General features: G+C 38.7%; 1 protein-coding gene and 1 non-coding gene across 3 annotated transcripts; one reads left to right on the top strand and one right to left on the bottom strand.

The window, feature by feature from the left end:
• Window positions 1-1,234: 1,234 nt before the first annotated feature.
• On the bottom strand, window positions 1,235-1,341 carry LOC122070699. The gene has a single exon (XR_006137933.1). It is a non-coding gene; the product is annotated as a small nucleolar RNA R71 (small nucleolar RNA).
• Window positions 1,342-8,979: 7,638 nt separating this feature from the next.
• LOC122070692 (transcription factor BIM2-like) lies at window positions 8,980-21,852 on the top strand. Of its 2 annotated transcripts, XM_042634896.1 has the most exons (13): window positions 8,980-9,310; window positions 9,485-10,226; window positions 10,312-10,386; window positions 11,809-12,195; window positions 14,292-14,385; window positions 14,513-14,640; window positions 14,907-15,018; window positions 17,999-18,068; window positions 18,164-18,259; window positions 19,847-20,298; window positions 20,609-20,738; window positions 21,365-21,477; window positions 21,597-21,852. In XM_042634896.1, exons 2-12 carry the CDS (start codon window positions 10,190-10,192, stop codon window positions 21,470-21,472), a joined length of 1,689 nt encoding a protein of 562 aa, XP_042490830.1. In that variant the 5' UTR covers window positions 8,980-9,310; window positions 9,485-10,189; the 3' UTR covers window positions 21,473-21,477; window positions 21,597-21,852. The 2 variants fall into 2 exon arrangements, with proteins under 2 accessions (XP_042490830.1, XP_042490831.1); XM_042634897.1 differs by lacking the exons at window positions 8,980-9,310; window positions 9,485-10,226 and adding an exon at window positions 11,358-11,542 and having other exon boundaries at window positions 10,310-10,386; window positions 21,365-21,852.
• The last annotated feature ends 215 nt before the right edge of the window (window positions 21,853-22,067 follow it).

Raw genomic sequence — 22,067 nt, 5'->3', positions numbered from 1 at the left:
GAAACCTACTTGTGAGTCTCTCTCTAGCTTTCTTCCATTTCTTTTACTTTTTTTTTATTTCAACATTTTTTTCTTTATTTTTTTTAATTGCGTGGGTTGTTTATTTTCACTTATTTATTTATTTAATTTTAATTGCGTGGCTTGCGTCTTTAAATTCTTAGATGACGAATGGTAATGATGTTATTTTAGATACATATGTTTAGAACGGTAGTTAGAATTAGATCACAAGCATTAATAGGTTCACTTTCTCATTATTAAAAGATAAAAAAAAATAAAGTGGCTGCTCTCTTTGAGTTTGACCCATAGCTACATTGATCCGTATGCTTGCGGTTACATTTAAAATCTCAAACAAGTTTTTAGCGCCGTTGCCGGGGAGACAGTTCCATGTTATTTTTTGGTTTCTTTTGGTAAATCGGAGTGCTTTATTTGCTTTTTTTTGTTTTTCCTTTTCTTTTATTGAATTCCTAAGAAGAACAACTTGCAATAATAGTTGTATCGGTGGAGATCGCCATGCCTTATAGTATGATAAAGACAGGTTTCGCCCTGTAGCAGTATCTCAGGAATTGACCTGAGCAACCCCGGATCCCTGCCGGTAAGCTCTCAAAAGGCCAAAAAAAATCAAAAAAATCATAAACAAATCAAAAAAATCATAAAAAAATCAAAAAAATCATAAAAATCATAAAAAAAAAGTTTTGCTATCCATTCTTTTGTGCTTGTCTTACTCTAGTTGTGGGTAGTTTTCTGTTGCATGAGTGTTAGGTGGGTACGTAATACTAAGAATCGGTTAGAAAGAAGAGATCCAACAAGTAGTGACCCTATACATTTGCTCTCTTTAAAACCTTTCAATATGAGAGACCAACAGCAAAACCCTTCACCTAAATCTCTGAAAGATAGGTTCTACCCTACTAGAACAGCCCAACCTTCCTGCATAGTTCTACCACAAGCCCAGGGCAATAATTTTGAACTCAAATCTCAATACATCACTATGTTGCCCCACTTCCATGGGTTGATCTCTGAGGATGCATACATATTTCTAAGGGAATTTGAAGAAGTATGTGTTCTAATTAAGATCCAACAACTTTCTGATGATGCTGTTAAACGTAGGTTTATCACTTTTTAATTGAAAGACCAAGCTAAGAAGTGGTTGTATGGGTTACCCACAAATTCCATAACCTCATGGGAACAGTTCACAGTTGTCTTCCTTAAGAAGTTTTTCCCAACTCACAAGATCAATAAGCTTAAAAGTGATATCCTTCAGTTTAGGCAAAAGTCTAGTGAGTCATTTTCCAAACTTATGGAGAGATTCAAGGATCTACTCCAAGAATGCCCTCACCATAGCCTAGAATTATGGCATTTATGTCAAATAATTTATGAGGATATTGATTACCCAACTAAACAAATGATAGAGTCTATGTGCCCTAAGGGATTCACATCCTTTACAGATAAAGGAAAGGCATGAGAATTCTTACTTGACTTAGCTGACAAAACCCATAAGTGGGAATCAACCCAAGAGAGTGAAAGAACCATAGGAGGAAAAGGATATTTTGTGGATGGGATAGTAGCCAAGGAAGCCCATTTGGATAGCCTAATCAAGAGAATTGAGGCTATTGTTCCTAGAGAGGCATCATCAGTCAATTTGGTTAAGATTTGTGCTTGGTGCCAGTCCCCTAGAAATCTCCTAGAAGAATGCCCCAACACCTTTGGGGGCACTTCTAATGATAGTGTTAATGCCTTATACTAGAATAATCTATATAGTAATACATACAATCCAGGATGGAGAAATCACCCAAATTTCTCTTGGAATCAGGGCAACCAAGCAGGGCCTTCCAATTTCCATAATCAAGGTCAACCTGGACCCCAAAGGCCTCCCTTTGCACAACAATCTTTTTCCCAAAATACTTTTCCTAGGTCAAATGTAGAACCTCAAGCGAGTTTTCCTAGGGCCCCTCTCCTATCATCTTATCAGCAACCCCCTGGGTTTACCAACATTGGAGAGGCAAGTAGAATAAGTGACTTGGAAAAAAATATGGCCCTCCTCATGACAAGCCATCAAAATCTTACGAGAGAACTTACCCAAGTTGTCTCAATTATGCGTGAGAGGGAGAAAAGAACTTTACCCAGTCAACTAGAGCCTAACCCTAGGCATCATCAACCTGTTAGTTTACAAGGACCAACTAATGCACCACTGAATATAGTACAAGGTCAGACCCAACAAGGGCCCTCTAACCAATATAATATTGTTTATGCCCTTAGGAGTGGTAGAGAGTACCTACAGAGCGTTCCTAAATCTTCCTCATCTATTACTCATGTTAACTCTCCTTCAGTTGAGGACACAAGTGTGCCTCTTGTTCCAGGTTCGTCTGATGAACCTAAAGATTTTTTTGAAACTAAAGATGATTTGGTTGAGGAAACCAAAAATGATTCTTCTGAACAGGGGCAAATCCCTAACAGTCCTTATGTTCATCCTGTCCCATTTCCTAATCTCTTGGTAAACAAAAGGAAGACTGCTTCCATGGACAAAATTTTAGAAGTCTTCAAAAAGGTAGAAGTGGACATCCCCCTTTTGGATGCCATATCCTAGATCCCCGCCTATGTAAAGGTACTAAAAGATTTGTGTACTCATAAATGTATCACTAGTGTGCCCAAAAAGGCGTTCTTGGCAGGTAACATTAGTTCCATAATTACTCAGCCTATAGCAGCCAAGTATAAGGATCCAAGCACCCCTACCATATCTTGTGTGATAGGCAACACCTACATTGAGCATGCCTTACTTGACCTTGGCGCATACCTTACCATGTGTACAAGAAACTTGGATTGGGAGAATTGAAAGCCACTGGAACTACTCTTCAGTTGGCAGATAGGTCTGTTAAAATTCCTAAAGGGATGGTTGAGGATGATGTCTTATTAAAGGTGGGGGAATTTATTTTTCCTGTTGATTTCATTGTGTTAGATACCAAGCCCTTCTCAACCAAGGATGAGATCCCAATAATTCTAGGAAGACCATTCTTGGCTACCAGTAATGCATTGATCAACTGCCGGAATGGTTTCCTAAGATTATCTTTTGGTAACGAAACTATTGAGTTTTACATGTTTAGGATAGGCAAGCAACCACATATGGAAGAAGAGATTAATATGATTGAGGATTTTCTGGATTTTTCTGATGATTTAATTACCAACTTTGATATTAATTTTGATTCAGAATTCCAAGAGTGTATGGATAAGTTGGATGATGATAGTGGAAATTTCTTTTCTGAAGTCTTGAGTCTTCACACACCTGTGGAGCCCTTAGGACCCCTTTCCAATTCCATTCCCAAACCTTCCATAGTTGAGCCCCCTAAGCTAGATCTTAAGGAGTTGCCATCTAATTTGAGGTATGCTTTCCTATGCTTTCCTAGGTCCTGACCAGACTCTTCCTGTAATAATTTCTTCAAATTTGATTTCTAGCTAGGAAGAGGAGTTACTTAAAGTGTTAAAAGATAATAAGGAAGCCCTAGGTTGGACCATGACTGATATCAAGGGTATAAGCCCTTCTATTGTGCAACATCATATACATCTTATGGAGGATTTCAAATCATCCACGGAACCCCAAAGAAGAGGTAACCTAGTGATGATGGAAGCTATTAAGAAAGAGTTTTTAAAGTGCTTGGATCATAAAAAAATTTATCCTATTTCTGATAGCTAATGGGTAAGCCTAGTTCACATAGTGCCTAAGAAGTCTGGTGTGATTGTAGTTCCCAATGCCAATAATGAACTAATTCCAACCCGTGTCCAATCTGGGTGGAGAGTGTGCATAGACTATAGGAAACTTAATGTGGTAACCTGGAAGGACCACTTCCCATTGCCATTCATTGACCAGATGGTAGAGAGGTTAGATGGTCATGAATACTATTGTTTTCTTGATGGATATTCCGGTTATAACCAGATCCCAATTACTTTAGAGGACCAACATAAGACCACTTTTACATGCCTATATGGAACATTTGCTTATAGGCGTATGCCTTTTGGGCTTGTAATGCCCCTGCTACGTTCCAACGATGCATGATGAGCATATTTTCTGACATGGTCAAAAAATTCTTAGAAGTATTTATGGATGACTTTTCAATTGATGGGAATTCCTATTCTGAATGTCTTCATCATCTTTCTCTAGTTTTAAAAAGGTGTATATCTAAGAATTTGATTTTGAATTGGGATAAATTCCATTTCATGGTTAAATCTCGTATTGTTTTAGGCCATATAATATCCAAGGAGGGAATTAAGGTAGATAGAGCCAAAGTGGATTTAATTGATAATTTACCACTTCCTCAATCTATTAAGGGCGTCCGATCTTTCTAGGGCATGTGGGCTTCTACAAAAGCTTTATTAAGAACTTTAGTCAGTTAGCCCAACCTCTCACTTCATTACTTGCCAAAGATCAAACTTTTGAGTTTTCTAAATAGTGCCTAGACTCCTTTAAACAACTTAAGAAGGAGTTGACCAATGCACTCATTGTTCAACCACCTGTTTGGACTGAACCTTTTGAACTGATGTGTGATGCTTCAAATTTTGCCATAGGAGCGGTTTTGGGTCAAAGGATTAATAAGTTGTCCACTGTCATTTATTATGCTAGTAGGACCTTAATGATGCACAACTCAATTATACAACCACTGAAAAAGAATTTTTAACGGTTGTGTTTGCATTAGAAAAGTTTCGGTCTTACTTAGTTGGTTCACATGTGGTGGTGTCTACTGATCATTCTGCTCTCAGATACTTAGTTCTGAAGAAGGATGCCAAAGCCCGTCTCATTAGGTGGGTTTTACTTTTGCAAGAGTTTGATTTAGAAATCAGGGATAAAAAAGGAGTTGAAAAGTTAGTTGTAGACCATTTATCCCGGCTTCCCAATTCCTTGACTATCGATTCTCCAGTCAACGAGAAATTTCCAGATGAACAGTTATTTGCAGTGTCCAGTGAACCATGGTTTGATGACATTGTCAACTTCTTAGTTTCAGGTGTGACTTCGGATCACTGGTCCACCGAAGATAAGTATAGATTTCATTCCCAAGTTAAGCACTTTTTCTGGGATGATCCTTATTTGTTTAAGATATGTCCGGATCAGATTATCCGACGATGTGTTCCTGATCATGAGAAACATTCTATTATCTCTTTTTGTCATGATCATACATGTGGTGGACACTTTGGACCTAAGAAAACTGCTGCAAAGGTTCTCCAATGCCGATTTTATTGGCTCACTCTTTTTAGAGATGCTTTTGATTTTTGCAAGGCTTGTCCCACCTGCCAGTCTTTTGGCCGTATTAATAAGAGGAACATGATGCCCCTCAACCCTATTTTGGTAGTTGAGATCTTTGATGTTTGGGGCATCGATTTTATGGGACCATTCCCTAATTCCTTTAGGAACCTATACATACTTTTGGCTGTTGATTATGTTTTTAAATGAATAGAGGCCATACTTTGTAAATCTAATGACCACAAAGTGGTGGTCCAGTTTCTCAAAGAGAACATTTTTTCCCACTTTAGGGCACCACGTGCAATAATTAGTGATAGGGGTACTCATTTTTGTAATCGGTGTTTTGAGGCTCTAATGAAAAAGTATGGGATCACCCATAAGTTATCTACCCCTTATCACCCCCAAACTAGTGGTCAAGTGGAGGTGTCTAATAGGCAGATCAAACAAATCTTGGAGAAAACTGTTAATCCCAACCGTAAGGATTGGTCCCTTAGGCTCATTGATGCCTTATGGGCCCATCGGACTGCATTCAAGACCGATCTTGGTCAGTCTCCCTACCGTTTGGTGTATGGGAAAGCTTGTCACTTACCAGTTGAGTTGGAGCATAAGGCCTTTTGGGCCATCAAGAAGCTCAACTTTGATTTGTCTGATGCAGGAATTCATCGTAGGCTCCAACTATCTGAGTTGGAGGAACTTAGGAATGAAGTCTATGAAAGTTCTAGGATTCACAAGGAAAAGACCAAAGCTTTCCATGATAAACAAATTCTATGTAAATCTTTTGCAATTGGTGATAGGGTCTTATTGTACAACTCTCGATTGCATCTTTTTTCTGGTAAGCTTAGATCCCGATGGGATGGCCCATTTAGGCTCTGTAATGTAACGTTCTAAAAAATGGGTTCTGATGTTTTTTTATTTTTTTGAAACAGAAATGAGGTAAAACCTGTATGGGAAGCCCGGTTCAATTTCTTGTTTTTTTGAAATGAACCAGGCACTTACGAGACTTTGGAATCCTTTTTTTGGAGCATGAAATACTTGCTTTTCACTTTCAGAATTGATTCTGAGCAAAAGGCACCGAAACATGTGTAGCACTTAAGTTACGAAGGGTAAATGGGAAAATTATCCTCAAAACATAACAAAAGGTATGTTTCAAGGGTATTGTAAACCCTAACCCCACTTTGCACTTGGAGAGCATCTAGAGAAGAGAAGAGGAGAAAAGCAGAGCTGAAACGAAGAGCAGAGTTGTCACCATCTTCGATCTGCCATCCGTCCGCGAGGTGGGATGCGTTCGCTCTCTCTCTTTCTCTCTCTCCCCACTGATTTTGCTTATTTTGCAGGTTTTCTGTTGTTCCAGCGAGTTCGACCCTTCAAGGTTCCTCTGTGCACGAAGGTATGGACATTATGATTGCATATGCCATGTTTGAACAGAATACAATAGAATAGAAGATAATACAGAGTAGCAGCAGAGAAAGAGGACTTGCAGGATGAGCCAGTGGACTTTCTCGGTTGCAGCAAACTACGGCTGTCCTCTCTTCTTCTCCTTTCTCCTCCTCCTTCAACCCTTATTAACTACGTGACATGTGGTTAGTCTTTTTATAACAATCCAATGCAATCCAATGCCGGCATCAAAAAGTGTGACTCAAGAGAATGATCGATCAACCCACCTTTGCATGGAAACTAATCTTAATCCCAAGGATGATCCCAATTGGTGTGCCAATAACATAGAAGGCTATGAGGTTTGTCAAAGCAGCCAAGGACCACCCCTACAAGTAGCACTAGATGCATCAAGATTAGTGAATTTGAGGCACTACTCCTTGTGCGGTATCAAGTGTTACAGAACTAATGAGTAGATGGGTCATAGAAGCAAATGCTTTCTCTTTTATCGCAAGGCTATCAGTGAAGAAGCCAGCCCAGATACCATGACCAAACACTAATGGGAATGAGACTACGAATGCTTCAAAATTTTAAGCTACAACATACAGTTGCTATTCTTAGGAGTGAAAAGAAATGATAAATTAATTTCAACCTGAAATTCTCCAATGCCAGGAAAGACTCATCCTTGATTTTGTGGATAGAGGAAGACCCACTTCAATGCCTGTAATAAGTCACACCTCTAACAAATCCGACATGTTCTCTCTAATGCTCTTCATGTGGTCCTTCTAAACTTCTGGAAATGGATACTTTGTTTTGCAACAGAGAAAATAAATAGCTGATGATGGGGGACCATTGCCATTCATGGTTGAGGATCGGGTCTTGTTCCCTGACCATATTTTGCTAGTAGTCTCCAAGAGAACCCATGTTTTAGTTTTGCGAATTATTATGATGATTGATTGATAATAAGCAGAGTACATTCTGTATTGGTTTAGTGAAATCCACCTCAAACCAGTTCTATATTGCCCCTTCATTCTCAGTCTGTCTTAGATGAATAGTTTCTATATTTTATCCGCAAGGAGGATATGACCTTCATATTAATCGATCGCAAAGAAACACGGCGAAATATTTCATATTTGACGTGACAAGCGTGGTGTTGATATGGAACTTGATCATATCAATTATTCTCATTTATGTTTTATTTCGACTTTAGCTATTTGTGTAATAATGGTTTTCATAACTTAGGAGCTATTAAAAAACCATTGACTATTCTTAGATTTTATTTAAAAATCACAACTTTGACACCCATGGTAAAGATGACATTTTATGTAAATATTGGTTTCTGTTAGAAATGATTATGTTAAATGCAAACCATACAGGTTTCTATTTCTTCCAGGTTACAAAATCAACTTTTTTTTTTTTTACCATACAACATTTAAGATACAGAATCACTCAAAAAAAATAGAAATGCAAAAAAGTGTGCCAAACCTAGAATCATGTTTAAAAAATAGAATCGTTACAGTACAAAGCCTTGCTAACGTAATTTATTTATTTATTTTTGATAACCTGACCTTAACAATTAATATTATTATTTAATAAAAAAAAAAAGAAACTGGGAGGAAAATGTGAGTGGGGAATCTATTCTACAGCGCTATCCAGCGCGTGCACATGATAACTCGTTCTGTACAGAATTTCTGAGATCAAACAAAACCCCGCGTTTCCCGAACACGAGAGTTGTGACAGGGAGGGAACAGGTGATGGATGAGAGGAAGTAAAGCCTTAAGAAGGATACGTGTAGGGCCCACATAGCCCAAACAGAGCCAAAATACGACCACCCCCTCCACTGTGTGGCGGACAGCACGTGACTTTTTTTGTTCATTACCACCCTTCATACTCTGAGCCCCCAACTGAAATGTTTAAAGTTAAAAATCGGGATCTACGCCTCTAATCATCACTCGTATTAACTCTTCACCCCTTCTCTCTCTCTCTCTCTCATTTTTTTTTTTTTTTTTGGAATTATCAAATTGTCAACAGATACCAGAGTCAACCCTTTGTTTATCCCTTTACCTGACATTACCCAACATGAGCTGGAACTGAGGCTGTATTGTAGCCACTGTGGATTTATATATACCGTTGATCTGATTCGTGTAAGTGTGGCATCACTTTCTGAACGTCGAATAGGGATCTATAGAAATAGAAGAAGTGAATGAGGGGAACTGGGGAGTGCGCGGAGTTACCGTAGAAGGGCCGTCAATCAATAGGCTAACGTCGTTAATTGACGGCGTCCAAAGACCGGCGTTTCTGTTTCTGGTGACGGAAAAGAAGGGGGAGTAGGGAAGGAGAAATATAAAACGGAAAAGAGACCGTATAAAGATCTCATTCTCACCATAGTGTCCCTCCGACACACAGCTCTTCCTTCCGCCGCACCGCTAGTTAAAGAGCGCAGCCAGAAAGAAAATAGAGAGAGAAACAGACACAGCAAGAGAGAGAGAGAGAGAGAGAGAGAGAGAGAGAGAGAGATTTTCACTGAAGGTTTCGAGTAGATTTTTGTTCCTCTTCGTGTCTGTAGCTCTGGATCCATTTGATCCTTACAGTTTGGGAAGAAGTGGAATTTGAATTTAGTTCATCTCCTCTTGATACTAATCAGATCTACTTTGACAGTTATTTAAACGTGAGATTGGATTGTTCTTCGAATATCAGACGCATTTTACCTAATCGAAGGTAAGCAAGCTTCTGTGATATTTTCTGTTCTGGATCTATCTACTTGGAAAATTTGGCTTTTAAAATTTCTGTGCTTGATATTTATATGAGATTTTTTTTCGTAAATCTTTCTATTCAATGCGTAAATCTACACAACTTGATTCATTCCTGGATACAACCGCAATTATGTTGCAGTTTTCCTGGGAACCTGTGGAAGTTCGTATACGTCTTTTAAGGTCGACAAGATTTTTCAAGAGAAGCGCAGGTGGAAGGAAACCTTTGGAATTGTGCAGTGAGGTGGAAATTCAGGGAAGGAAAAACCGCTTCACTGAGTGTCTCGTTCACAAAAGAGGTGGAAATTTGAGGTTTCTGCAAGCAGGCGAGTGGTGTCGTTGCAGTTGGCTTTGAAATTTGAGTCCGAGGAGGTGTGTTTGAAGGGAGGATTTTTAGTTTTTTTACCTCAATAGAGAAGGTGAATAGAGAAGGTGAATGTGCCTCCGATCTCTGGTCGGAGGCGTCGCTCTCAGGATTTAAGTTCTACGTATGAGAGTGGAGGATATAATCTCTTGGGAGGATTCAATCTCTGAGTCTCACTATATTCCATACCGTACTTAATTTTTTTCCGGTTATTCTTGAAGATCTGAAATTCTGTAAAGCAGAATTGTTTCCACCGAAGTAGAGAGAGAAAGAATTTAGCCATTTTTGGAACAATTTCTGTGGAAGACATCTGTTTCGGTGGAATTAGGGTCTAATTATTGGAAATTCAGCATCTGCGACTAGTTGACTTGGGAAGCTGAGTCTGAAACTCCAGTTCTCAGAGGTAGAAATTAACGAAGGAGAAGAAAATCTGTTCCAAGAAGTACAGAAAACTCTATATCATAGATCAACCAGTGGCAGTGGATGGAGCTTCCTCAACCTCGCCCCTTTGGAACCGAAGGTATCCTCTATTCCTTTTATCCCTACAATGATAATCCCTAACACCATATTGAATGTTATGGTTGGTTGTTTACGTTTTTCTACAGGTAAAAAACCGACACATGATTTCCTTCCACTGTACATTCATTCTTTCCAGCACCAAGATCCAAAGCCTACTTCTGGTATGTTGATCTTAATTTATCATTTAATAATAATAATAATAATAACTCCTGTTTTTAATCTTATTAAAAGGGTTTTTCGTTATTCTTTATTGCAAAAAGTTATGTTTAGCATCTTCAAATTTTGCCACATGTCAAATTTCTTCCGCAAATTCAATCATTCATTTCTTATCCTCATTTGATGTCTTACCCTTGCGTGTGGGAATTTTTTTTTTTTTTTCCATTTCTATAGCAGGAAGAGGAACTTTCCTGCTACTCAGGCTTTAAGCCCAAGAAAGAAGTGAAATAATTCAATCTCCCTTCGGTTCATAAATACTTTTTTAGATTTTAGTATTTTTCAAAGTTTTTTCTTATATTCTATTTTATTAACTACAAAGTTGAGTAATAGGAAAGATCTTGCAACCTAGATGGTAGCAAATTTTCATACTTCCATGTATCCCATGCACCCTCATTGTTAATCCTAGATTCACCAATTCTTTCTATGAAAAAAGAAAAAAAAATGAATTATTTTTTTCAACTAAAAAAAAAAAAATTCCTCTCTGTCTAAGAGATGTGAAGTGATCACCACTAATTGATACATATTCATTTATTGACTAAGAAATTAAGAAAGGAAATATGAGAATTGAAATATAAATTATGAAATTTGACATGTGGGAAGAAACCATGGAGATCACACATATATATATATATATATATATATAGAGGAAAGATAATTTCAGCTTTAGGTTAGGAAAAGGAGGTTCCTCATTAAATTTTTACCATTTAGTGGGAAAATGAAATCATGCCAACGCTCCTCAACTGATTATACACGTGACCCAGTGAATCAACGACCTCAGGTCATTCATTCTGCGGGACTCCATTTTGCCCAAAATCCCAATTATCATAGCAGTTGATTGACTGTGGCCCCACCCATCTTGTTTCGATATGTGTTTCTTCAGAGTCCAAAATTGACGGGAGTACGGTTGCTTTCTTAGGTTGGACCCACACTTTATCCGATTCAATAAGATTCTTATCTGACGGTTCACATCACTTGACCCAGAGTAGACGTAAGCAGGACGAACGTCTTCAGAAATCAGTTAATGACACGAAACCCTGACTCACGCACGCACCACAAGAATCCACGGCCGGGAAATGGGTCCATCTAGTTCTAGACGACCAGGTAAAGTACGGGCCCTGTGGCCTACACTACTTTCCAAGCCTCCTCCCTCTCGTGCTCTCTGTTCTTGTCAGAAACCCAGAATCCAATGTCTGCACTCTTTGCTCACAAGTCCTGTAAAATCACTCCACGTTAGAAGAAGAAAAGTCTAAAAGTTCTACAGATAACGAATGGAGAAGACTGAAGAGAGAGGATGACTTGCCCATTTTTTCCCCAAGAAGTTGCAGAATTAGACACAGCCTCTAAACTCTGAGTTTTTCTTTTTTCAGGGATTTACCTTAAAACGCATGATTTCCTGCAACCACTGGAGAGGGCAGGGAAGAACGAAGCAGCAAAGGGTGAAAACACAGTGGAGAATATGAAAACGTCCACAGTAGTTGAAAAGATGCCTTCTTCATCAACGGCGTCGGTGGAAAATGTACTCCCAGGGGGAATTGGCACTTACAGTATAAGTCACATTTCCAATTTTAGTCAAGGAGTTGCGAAGCCTGAAAGGAGTGTATATTGTACAGAGAGAAACGGGGAAGCTAGCAAATCGAACTCTGATGGTAGCTTTTACAGCAACGGAGGCGCATTTACGTTGTGGGGAGAGTCTGTGGTGAAGGAGAACGGAACGACAGTGAAGGATAATGCCGGAGAAAAACACGTCATAAAAGGTTCGTTGATCTATTGCATCTTATTTTACTGTAAGTGTAGTGTTATGTTAAGGGGTTAGCATAGTAATATAGTCTTACAACTCCATAGAAGAGTAGAAGAGTATTTTACCAAAAAAAAAAAAAGAAGAAGAGTACGAGAGTACAGGTACGGCATGGTACTTAGTTTTACCACTAAAATTTCAGCCTAAGATCAGTAAAGAAATTGACTTGAAATTCAATTCAAGATTTCTATAGCGATTGTTTCACTGACACATGTATATGTGTATATAATAATAAGTTTTTTTTTTTTCATTAATTATCCTTTGTTTTATTCTTAAAATTTTTTTCAAGTCATGAATAAAATAAGTTTTCACAATTATTTAAAAATAATTTACTATTATGTTATATGTATATATATATATATATATATTTTTTTTTTTACATTCAATGAAAGTAGAGGTGAAAGGTGATAGAGGGCTGGATTGAACCAGAACCCAATCTTAGTTTTCTTAAACTCAGACTAGACCCAACCCCACCCTAGGTCGGGTTGAGATAACTTGACCCAAGCCCAAACCCTACTGAGCTCATGTCAACCTAGTCTGATCCTGATTGATCTTGATTGGCCCAGGTTGATCCTGTTAGTCCAGATTTTACTAAGTAAATCATTAAATCACATCATATAAATCAGGGTTAAAATCAAAGTTAAGCTGATCCAGCCTTGATTCAAAAGAGTTAGTGTTTTCAATCCTAACCCACTCTCGGAATCAAAATTCTTAGCCTAGGCTCAGACTCAGGGCGCATTAGGATAGGTTCTTATACCCCTAAATGAAAGAAAAATGTGAACAATGAAGCAAATAAATGAATAAATGAAGTCTACTATTTTTTGAAACTTCAATAAAAGATAACAAGAAAATTTCTATTTAAAAAAAAAAAAAAAATCTATCGACTACTAGAGGGTTTTCTATTTTCTCTATCTACCTTTTTTCTTCTAATATTAAATGATCTTTTTGTTTTTTTATATATATAATCGTTCTGTCATACTTGATTGATGTGCTCATATTTACTGCATGCTTAGAACACTCTCCCCTGTTGTTATGTAACCATCTTCCTAAATGTCTGTGATGGCCAACATATTCCAGAGTCACAAGGACTCCACCGTCCAAAAATGCACATCTCCCAATAAAGTTTTTTTTGGGTAATGTATCTCCCAATAAGTTTGACGGATAATGTGAGTAATCAGTATTTTTAATGGTATCGATACTGATACAATACCAATATGGATCCGAATGGAATGGAGTTCAAGTTCCAACCTTCCCCGCCTGTAGGGGTGTCAACGGTCCGGGTTGGTGCGGTTTTGGTCCAGTTTCACCGGTTTCGGTGTGAGTTTGGAAGTGACCGAAACCGACCCATTAAGGATTTATCGGTTTCGGTCCGGTGTCGGCTTCGGTGCGGTTTGGGTTGGTACCGGTTTGGATTTATTAGGTTCATTTCGGTTTGGATCGGTTTTTAAACCGGTATGGAGCCATTAGGAAACAACCAAATGATGAATTGTTGAACTTCGATTTCTTAAATCAATTTGTAACCGGATTGGTTTTGGTTTTTGGTCTAGTTTGGATTCAATTTTCCATACAAATGTATACAAAACTATTCAAATTTTGATTTTTTTAATGAATTTTGGAATGTTTTGGTTTCTTACCGGTTTGGTTTCGGTTTCGGTCCGGGTTTTGAGCCGAGTTCGGTTTGGTTTCGGGTTCATCCGGTTTTCGGTGCGGTTCGGTTTGGTTTTGGGGTTACAATACTTGAAACCGAACCGAACCAATAAGGCTTCGGTTCGGTTCGATCCGAATTGTTATCGGTTCGGTCCGGCCGGTTTTACCGGTTCGGTTTAGGACTTGACACCCCTACCCGCCTGTAAGGCCGTAACCCCGTTGGTTCAGGAAGAACCGGAACTCAAAATAAACCATAGGCCAGATTGAAACGTCCTCTGGGTCCCGATTCGAGGAGCATCTAATTTGGCCTCACCTTTGCCGCGCACGTTAGAGTGGACCACCGTCCTCACCGGGAATTTAATTAGGAACACAAAACACCTGATCGTGTCTGTCCTTTTGTCTTTGCAGTGCCGGCTGAGAAGTTGGGCCCTTGGTTGTCAGAGCGGGCATCGCCGTCCCCTTTCATCCATCGCAACAGCTTCAGCTCTCAGTCATCCTCCAAGTTGTAGACATACTTTCGCTCCCGTATCCAGACTTTCCCTTTCTTCTGTTTTGAAATTGAAATTGATGAATTGTTGCTTTCCGTCCTTTTTTTTTAATGGGGCCGGGCTCTGTAAACTTTCTTACAGGTATACTACGGGGCAGAAGAGTCAGAGCTTCATGGAGATGATGATGAAATCTGCCAGGGTTCCTCAAGAAGAGGAAGAAGACGACGATGAGGAGTTTGTTATCCAGAAAGACGGTCCCTCCCAGAAAGGTACATGCGTACTGAACGATAACGTGAGGGCTGGCTGGTCCAATTTTTCGCTTAGCCCTTCACTCTTGGGCGCCCTCTGAGCCTGAGCTTCTCTGCTATTTTTCTATTCTACCGTTTTGGCTTGACGTGCGGGACGGTGTCTCTCTCATTTATTCTCTAATTTGTCGAGCTGGGTTCTATTTTCATCATCGGATCAATCCAGTTCTTTGTTAGGACCGTTTATTGTAGCAAGTTTCTTCTCCCTCATTTTAAAACTACTGTTGCAGGGAATTCAACTCTAAAAATCGACGGCAAGAGCCCCACCGATCAAAAGCCTGTCACACCACGATCAAAGCATTCTGCAACAGAGCAGCGTAGAAGGAGCAAGATTAACGACAGGCAAGTAGAGCCAACCTTCCGTTCAAGGTTCTTTTTCTGTTTTTCTTTGGCCAGTGTATTAGTATTGTAATTCAATAAAGTATTGGGCCGAAATAATGCATGAAAATTATGATGTTACTTTGCTCCTGACTTCGCTTTCTGGCTTTTTGTTTCAAAAAGATTTCCGTTTTCCTCATCATATACATTTCTGTCAACTTCTTCATAGCTGTTAACTTTTGAATCCTTTAAAAATTGCTGTGACTATTTTGAAATTTTCTCTTAACTATTCTCTTCTAGGTGATGAAGAGGCATTTTTTTGTTCTTCTATTTTTGATAGCCCCAATTGGATACGATTATCTCTCTATAAGGATAGGATAATACTCAAGACCTTATGTAGAAGAAACATTTTCACTAAATTACCTAAAGTATGTACAGTATTTATTCTTTTGGGATGACTCTGTATTAGCTGCGGCACATTTAAAGCTAAATGACAGATGGCTCCAATAATGAAGTCATTTTCGAATTAGAGTCTGTCCTTATTGCTTGCTTCAGTTTCGTTAGGGCTTGAGGCCTTTTTGCATGTTGGTACATTTTTAAAAGTTTCAAAATATGTACAGTGGTTACTCTTTGTTGTTATACCATCTTTCTTCAAACAATCCGGTCTCTATGATCTTTTCTAATTCGCTTTTGATAATTTGATCTAGCATCTAGGACAGTTGTTTCTAGGAAGGAAACTGCCTTCATCCCTATCCCTAGTACTTGGACGTGGCTGTTCTTGAGTCATGTGAGTTGCTATTAAGAAGTCAGTTTTATTAGAGGGATGCTCACTTTGTGAGAGTATAAGTTCCAATTCTGGTGCACTTTGTGGTGTGCTGCCCATTAGAATTTCCTCCATTCATCCCTAGCACTAGGATGGGGCTGTTTTTAAGTCATGTGAGTTGCTACTAAGAATTCAGTTTTATTAGAGTGATGCTCACTTTGTGAGCGTAAAAGTTCCAATTCTGGTGCACTTTTGCTGTGCTGTCCATTAGAATTTCCTCCTTTCATTTGGAATCCAGTTGAGGTGGGAATGCCTGAAGCTTCAAATAACATTATCTCTTATTTTGAAGGCTCAATATTTAGTTCAAGAGAGGTTAGTATGTATGACATTGAATTTTAAGTTTTTCTTTTGAATTCTGAAATTTTATATGGGCTATTTTCTTCACTATTCCTTGGGAAAGTAGGTTAGGCTGTCAGAGGAAGTGCTTAATTGTTATTAGAGTTATGCTAGAAGTCTTCATCAGTCAAAGTCCAAGTAAAAGTTTCTATGGAGTTTCCAGAGTTTGACTTGGAATTTGAAAAGGCAGCCTAATTATGGCCTAAATTATAAATTTATTTTATAATTTCAAGGTCAGTCTGTGGTCTTGTCTTAGTCTTGTCTTATAATTTCAAGTTCAGTTTGTGGAATTTGAAAAGGCAGTCTTGTCTTGTCTTAATTATGGGTTAGAGAATGGTTCTTTTCAGCTAACAAACCAATAGAGCTGTTCATGATGAATAGTGTATTTCCTTTTTCTTCATCAAATTATGTCAATTGTAATTGCATACTAGATTAGATTGGTGTATTACCTGCAATCTGCCAAATTATCCTGCATCACTGTGCTACATCTTATTGTTCATCTCTACCCTAATATAGTGAAATCAGAGATGAAACGATTTTTTACTTCTGACTGGCACCTCCCATTACTTCTCTGCTAGTTCTGTATCACATTGTCATATTGTCTGACATGGTTAAACCAATGAGAAGGGACAAACAACAAAAGAAGTCAGTGATATTTCTGTGGCTTCATCCCCCCAACCTCCTCCCCTAAAAAATTCTCTTGGATCTTTGGACCCCTCCAATCTTGAATGCATGCCATTCCTCTTCAATTGATGAACTTTCTGGAGATAGTGAAAATCTATTATCAGTTGTGAGACTGGAAGAAGACTGGGGATTCATTTCAGCACACCAGCATATGACCAATAAATCAAAATAAAGATACAGAAATAATGAAGAGAAGAAAAGAAATAAGATACCAGCATGAGACCAGTAGGCCTTATTGGAACCATATTTGAAATTCCAGGCGCGGTCCTTTCATGAGTTTCTGTAATATTAAACAGAATCCCAAATGATGGGCCCTGCTTTTTTTCAAATAGGTAAGTGAAACCTCTCTATGGAACAGTAGCCAACTTACATAAGTGTTGCCTCTTAAAAGTATGCCTAATGGAAACTTGCAGGGATAATGCTTTGGCTAATGCTAACTTTTTAAATAGACATAAGATAAAGTTATAATTAGGATATGACTAAAACCTGGTGCGTAGGAGTAAAAGTAGTCCAGAGTAACATAAAAACAGACTAAAAGAAATACCTCTATGACCCTGCTTTATCTAGCTCTACCAATTATTGTAGCTCATTTGTACTCAATAATGGCTGCATATGGTTCGATGTCATAATCCAGTCAATTTCTATTAGGTCTTGTCTTTGATGGTCAAAACTTTCCTGTTTTACGTAATTTTGTTGTCGGGTGGGGCGTGTTTGTAACCTGTTTTAATATTCTCAAGATCAGGAGCAGACCCAGGAATTATCTCTTGGGGGGCCCACAAAAATTAATTTGTGTAGACATATATCTCATGATCTTCTGTTATTTATTAAATTTAGGGGTGAAATATTAGTTATTGGATACTGTTCATAAGAAGTCTATGTGTAGGCCTAATACAACAGCTGTCTAGTGTGGGAGAATTGTATGTAACCATTGATTATTGTATGCTTGGACAAGTCACAAAGTGTAAGAAATGAAACCCTTATTTTTATTATCTGCAATTGCAAAATCCGGATATAAACTATATTTAAATCTCAGTTGTTTGAATATTTAATTGCATATTATGATGCTTCTTACAAACACCCTCACTCAGCATTTTTTTCTCTTCACGGGGAGCGTCCTTTTTCATCACTGAGCATGCTGAAAAATTTTCAACTATTTTACAGATTTCAGATATTGAGAGAACTTATACCCCATAGTGATCAGAAGAGAGATAAGGCATCTTTCCTATTAGAGGTATACCATGTAATCCAATGGATATGTTGCATTAGGCCATATAAATTACTGCTTCAGTTCAAATCGGTTGATGAAGTATCTGCATCCTTTTGCAGGTCATTGAGCACATTCAGTTGTTACAGGAGAAGGTACACAAATATGAACAATTATGTCCAGGATGGAATCCAGGGCCTACAAAGTTGACACCATGGGTAAAATGTTGATCCCTTGCTCTGTGTATCATCCAATTGTTGGTAAAAAAAGAAAAATTTCTAGTGTGGTCCTAGCTTGGACATGCTAAAATATGCATTGATGATTCGTGTTTGATGGAGGTGGCTGCGAATAGGCTGGGTTTCTGCTTGCTTGCTGTACTCACATGCCTTCTACATGTGGGTCCATGCAGGTTGGTAGATCTACCCACATGCTTGTGTGGGTTTTTGCATTTATGATTCTTCTCATTCTGTTGCAGCCTCCTGTTTCCAAGAAATAATTATTTCTTGGCTGTTTCTGAGTGGAGGGGATGCTATGGTTGATCTCTGCCTTGTTTTCTCCCCTCTTCCTCCAGTTAGTGGTGTTTTTGTCAAGTCAGAAGAAGAGGTGTTTGCTGCATTAATGGGGGATAGTGAGGCTGAACACTAGGGTTCAGATGTTACCACTTTGACAGGATCTCAAGAAACCCTAAAACCAGAAATTAGGTTATTTAACAAAGTGAAAGTCAACGTTTATGCATGGGGCTCAAATTCTAGTGATAATAGGCTGTTAGGATAATAAAACCCCAAAGTACTGCAATGATCCAATGGTTGAATTGAGGTCAGAATTCAAGACAATGGAATGAACTTGAAGACCCGAATTTGAGAGATTTTATACTACGGCATATCAGAGGTTCTGATCTACTGCAAATCCAGGTCGACAGACCCTCTTGGGGGCCATTCAATACTCCAAAAGGTGGAGGGGATCTAATGGACAGATCTCTCTTAAAGGCAGATATCAATTCTGCCAAAATAGGCCCTAAAACAGAGCTGCCGTCAGGTATGTGATAAAGGAGATCTGCTGTAAGTTAATCTTCAATAATAAAACTCTTGAAGAGAAACTTGAATAGACAATATTCCCATCCAATCTCTGATTAAATCAAAATACAGCATAGCCTTGTAAATAACAGATGAAAATAGCATTTACTTGAGAAGGAAAACTGAGCATAGGGAAGGGTAGGGATATATTTCCCACTGACAGGCCTGGATCAGAATCTCTGTAGTCACAGTGTTTCGCACTCCTCACTGCCTCTCACAGAAGCATACCATCTTAGCAGCAAAGGCATAGCCGTGAAGTTTATTCAATAAAAAATCATTGACCCAAAAGCCTTCCAATCTATTTAAAATAAAAGACTCCCTAGCTAAGTTCATTATTTGTCTACCCAAACTTACATAGCACTTTAGGAAACTTAAAAAAGGACACTTAGAGTAAACCCTCTACGCTATGTAATAGTTAAAACAACTTAAATAAAATAGGAGTTAACTAGGTCAAGACCCACAAGATGTGGTAGAATAGGCCCAATAATGGGCTGAACTTGGCCCATGCTGACAAAAGGGAAAAAAGGCTCCCCTTTTAAAAACCGTGGAAGTGGTTGTCCTCTTTGCTTTTCTTCAGGCGGGAGTATGTGAGAAAGTCCCTGCATCAAGCACATTTTTAGCTTTCACCGTGACTAAAATGGGAATTGAACTGACTATATCACTATGATATACAATTTTTAGAAAGATGCCCTTAGTGTGTTTTAGTAATGATCAATCCTTACCTTGAAACAGAGAAATAGCCATGGTCCTGGAGAAAGTATGATTGATCATCCACAAGCCATGAAGAATGGTCCTGGTCCGGGTTTAATGTTTGCTGGAAAATTTGATGATAATAATGTTGCGATTGCCCCTACCATGCGTCCAAATGCACAGACTGTCGTTGAATCTGAGCTCAGCACTGTTGCTGCGTACAGACCAATGGATCATCACCCTGGCCTGGCAAATAAGTCGGTATCCTTGTCTATTCCTATGCAGCCGAACACATTCACTTCTGTTGGACAAAGTGGTGGGCATACCCAACTGCCATTGAGACCAGTGCCAGATGCAGAAGAGATGTCAACTCAGCCCCAAACCAAGTTGTGGCAAAATAAACCATGTACGACCACAGTTAATACACCAAATGAACAGGAGGATATGACAGTTGAAGGGGGAACAATTAGCATCTCAAGTGTGTACTCTCAAGGGTAAGTGCCCATAAGGTGTCGTTTTTGGTTCTGCTTCTTTTGCACTTCCTTACTTTTTCTTGGGTTAGTGGGCTTGCAATATCTGATTGTTAGTGTTTGCATTTTAGCATATTAACAGGACTTTGTCTGCTATGACCTGACCTTTCCCTTTCAAAGAGAGAGAATAAAGTGTCCTAAATGCCTTTTTAGATTTTGAAGCCTTGTTGCACCAAGATCCCCACAGCATGAGTCAACACATTCATCATTAAGAGTTTCTATTTTGTTTTGATGTATGCATGTTTCTGAGCTAAATTGGTTTTGTGGGAGACAGGTTGTTGAATTCTTTAACCCAAGCACTTCAGAGCACAGGTGTGGATTTGTCACAAGCTAGCATCTCAGTGCAGATTGATCTTGGGAAGCGAGCAATTAATAGACTGGCCAGTATGACATCCAGTGCTAAGGTACTTCGATGGCTAATCCCAGTTTCCTTCTTTTCTTTCATAGTTATTTGTTATTTTCCCCTTCAAACCCCAGTTCCTGGAGTCGGGTTTCTTCAAAGTTTCAAAATTTTTTTATTTTGTTCTGTCAAAGGGAAGGCTGAGGGGTTCATTTGGGTGTTGACCTTAGTGAAGAGGTCATTGCATTCACAACTGCATAAATATAATGCAGTTCTTACTTGGAGATTTTTAATTGCATATGCGGCTGCAGTATTCCAGTCCTCTGATGTAACCATATTCAAGTATTCTTATGTTATTCAGGCATAAGCAGATCAATCCTCCATTATTTCATCACCTTGGGTTATGTCTTTATTATTATAGTATTGTTATTCCTGCCTTTACAGTTGTGTGGTTAACCTGGGTACATGCCAATACCCCCAGGATTATTTTACCTTTCCTTCTAACCATTCGGTGAGTATTCCTCTTTGGAACTGAATTAAGGTCCGTCTCTGGGTTGAGGTACCTTGTGGAGGATTTGCATTTGGTGCAACTGCTGCTTTTAGGAATCCGTATATGAGTTTTTAAAACTGCCATGAAAGTGGGGGATCCCCCTTATAATCGGACTAATTTTTCCTTGAATCTTGCCTCAGGATCACGAAGAGCCATCTACCAATCGAGCAATTGCCCATTCTAGGGTTGCAAGCAGTGGTGAGGACTCGGATCGAGTTCAGAAGAGGTTAAAGATGGAAACAAGCTAGTAGGGGTATATATATATATATATATATTTATATACATCTCTCTCTGCATATTTTTCTCCTTTATTTGTTACTATTTTTCTATTTTTAACCCCCCCCCTCTTCTTGTTTCCATTCACCCCTTCAGAGTTTGTGTGCTTCTGGTCCACAATACTCGGTGGAGATCAATTGTACATGCTCTGCTCTTACGGTTTGTTGGGACACATTCTCCTTGCAAACTGGTAGATAATTCATTTATTTGTAATTTTCCTCCTCGAAAAAAGGGGCTTCTACAGAGATTTTTAGAAGCAGCTTTACTTTCAAGGTTTCCAATTCAGATGTTAAGTACTTGTCTGTCTTTACTGTTCTACACAATTGAATGTAAGAACTAATTCTTTAACCAATCACATCGTCTCTTATTCCCAACCACCACCACCCCCTCCCTTCAAAGAAAAAAAAAAAAAGCTGATTGTTTATCTTTCTTTCCACTGATGCTGTAGAATGTCCGAAAAAATTGAAAGCAAAAGTGCCCCCATTTCATGGCTAATAATTTATTATTATCAAGCAAACTGAGCACAACCTGCAGCGTCTGGATCACAACCCATTATAGCCAGAGGTG

The sequence above is a fragment of the Macadamia integrifolia genome, unplaced genomic scaffold (assembly GCF_013358625.1).
Source record: "Macadamia integrifolia cultivar HAES 741 unplaced genomic scaffold, SCU_Mint_v3 scaffold976, whole genome shotgun sequence".
Lineage (NCBI taxonomy): Eukaryota > Viridiplantae > Streptophyta > Magnoliopsida > Proteales > Proteaceae > Macadamia > Macadamia integrifolia.
This window is presented reverse-complemented; position numbering and strand designations above follow the sequence as displayed.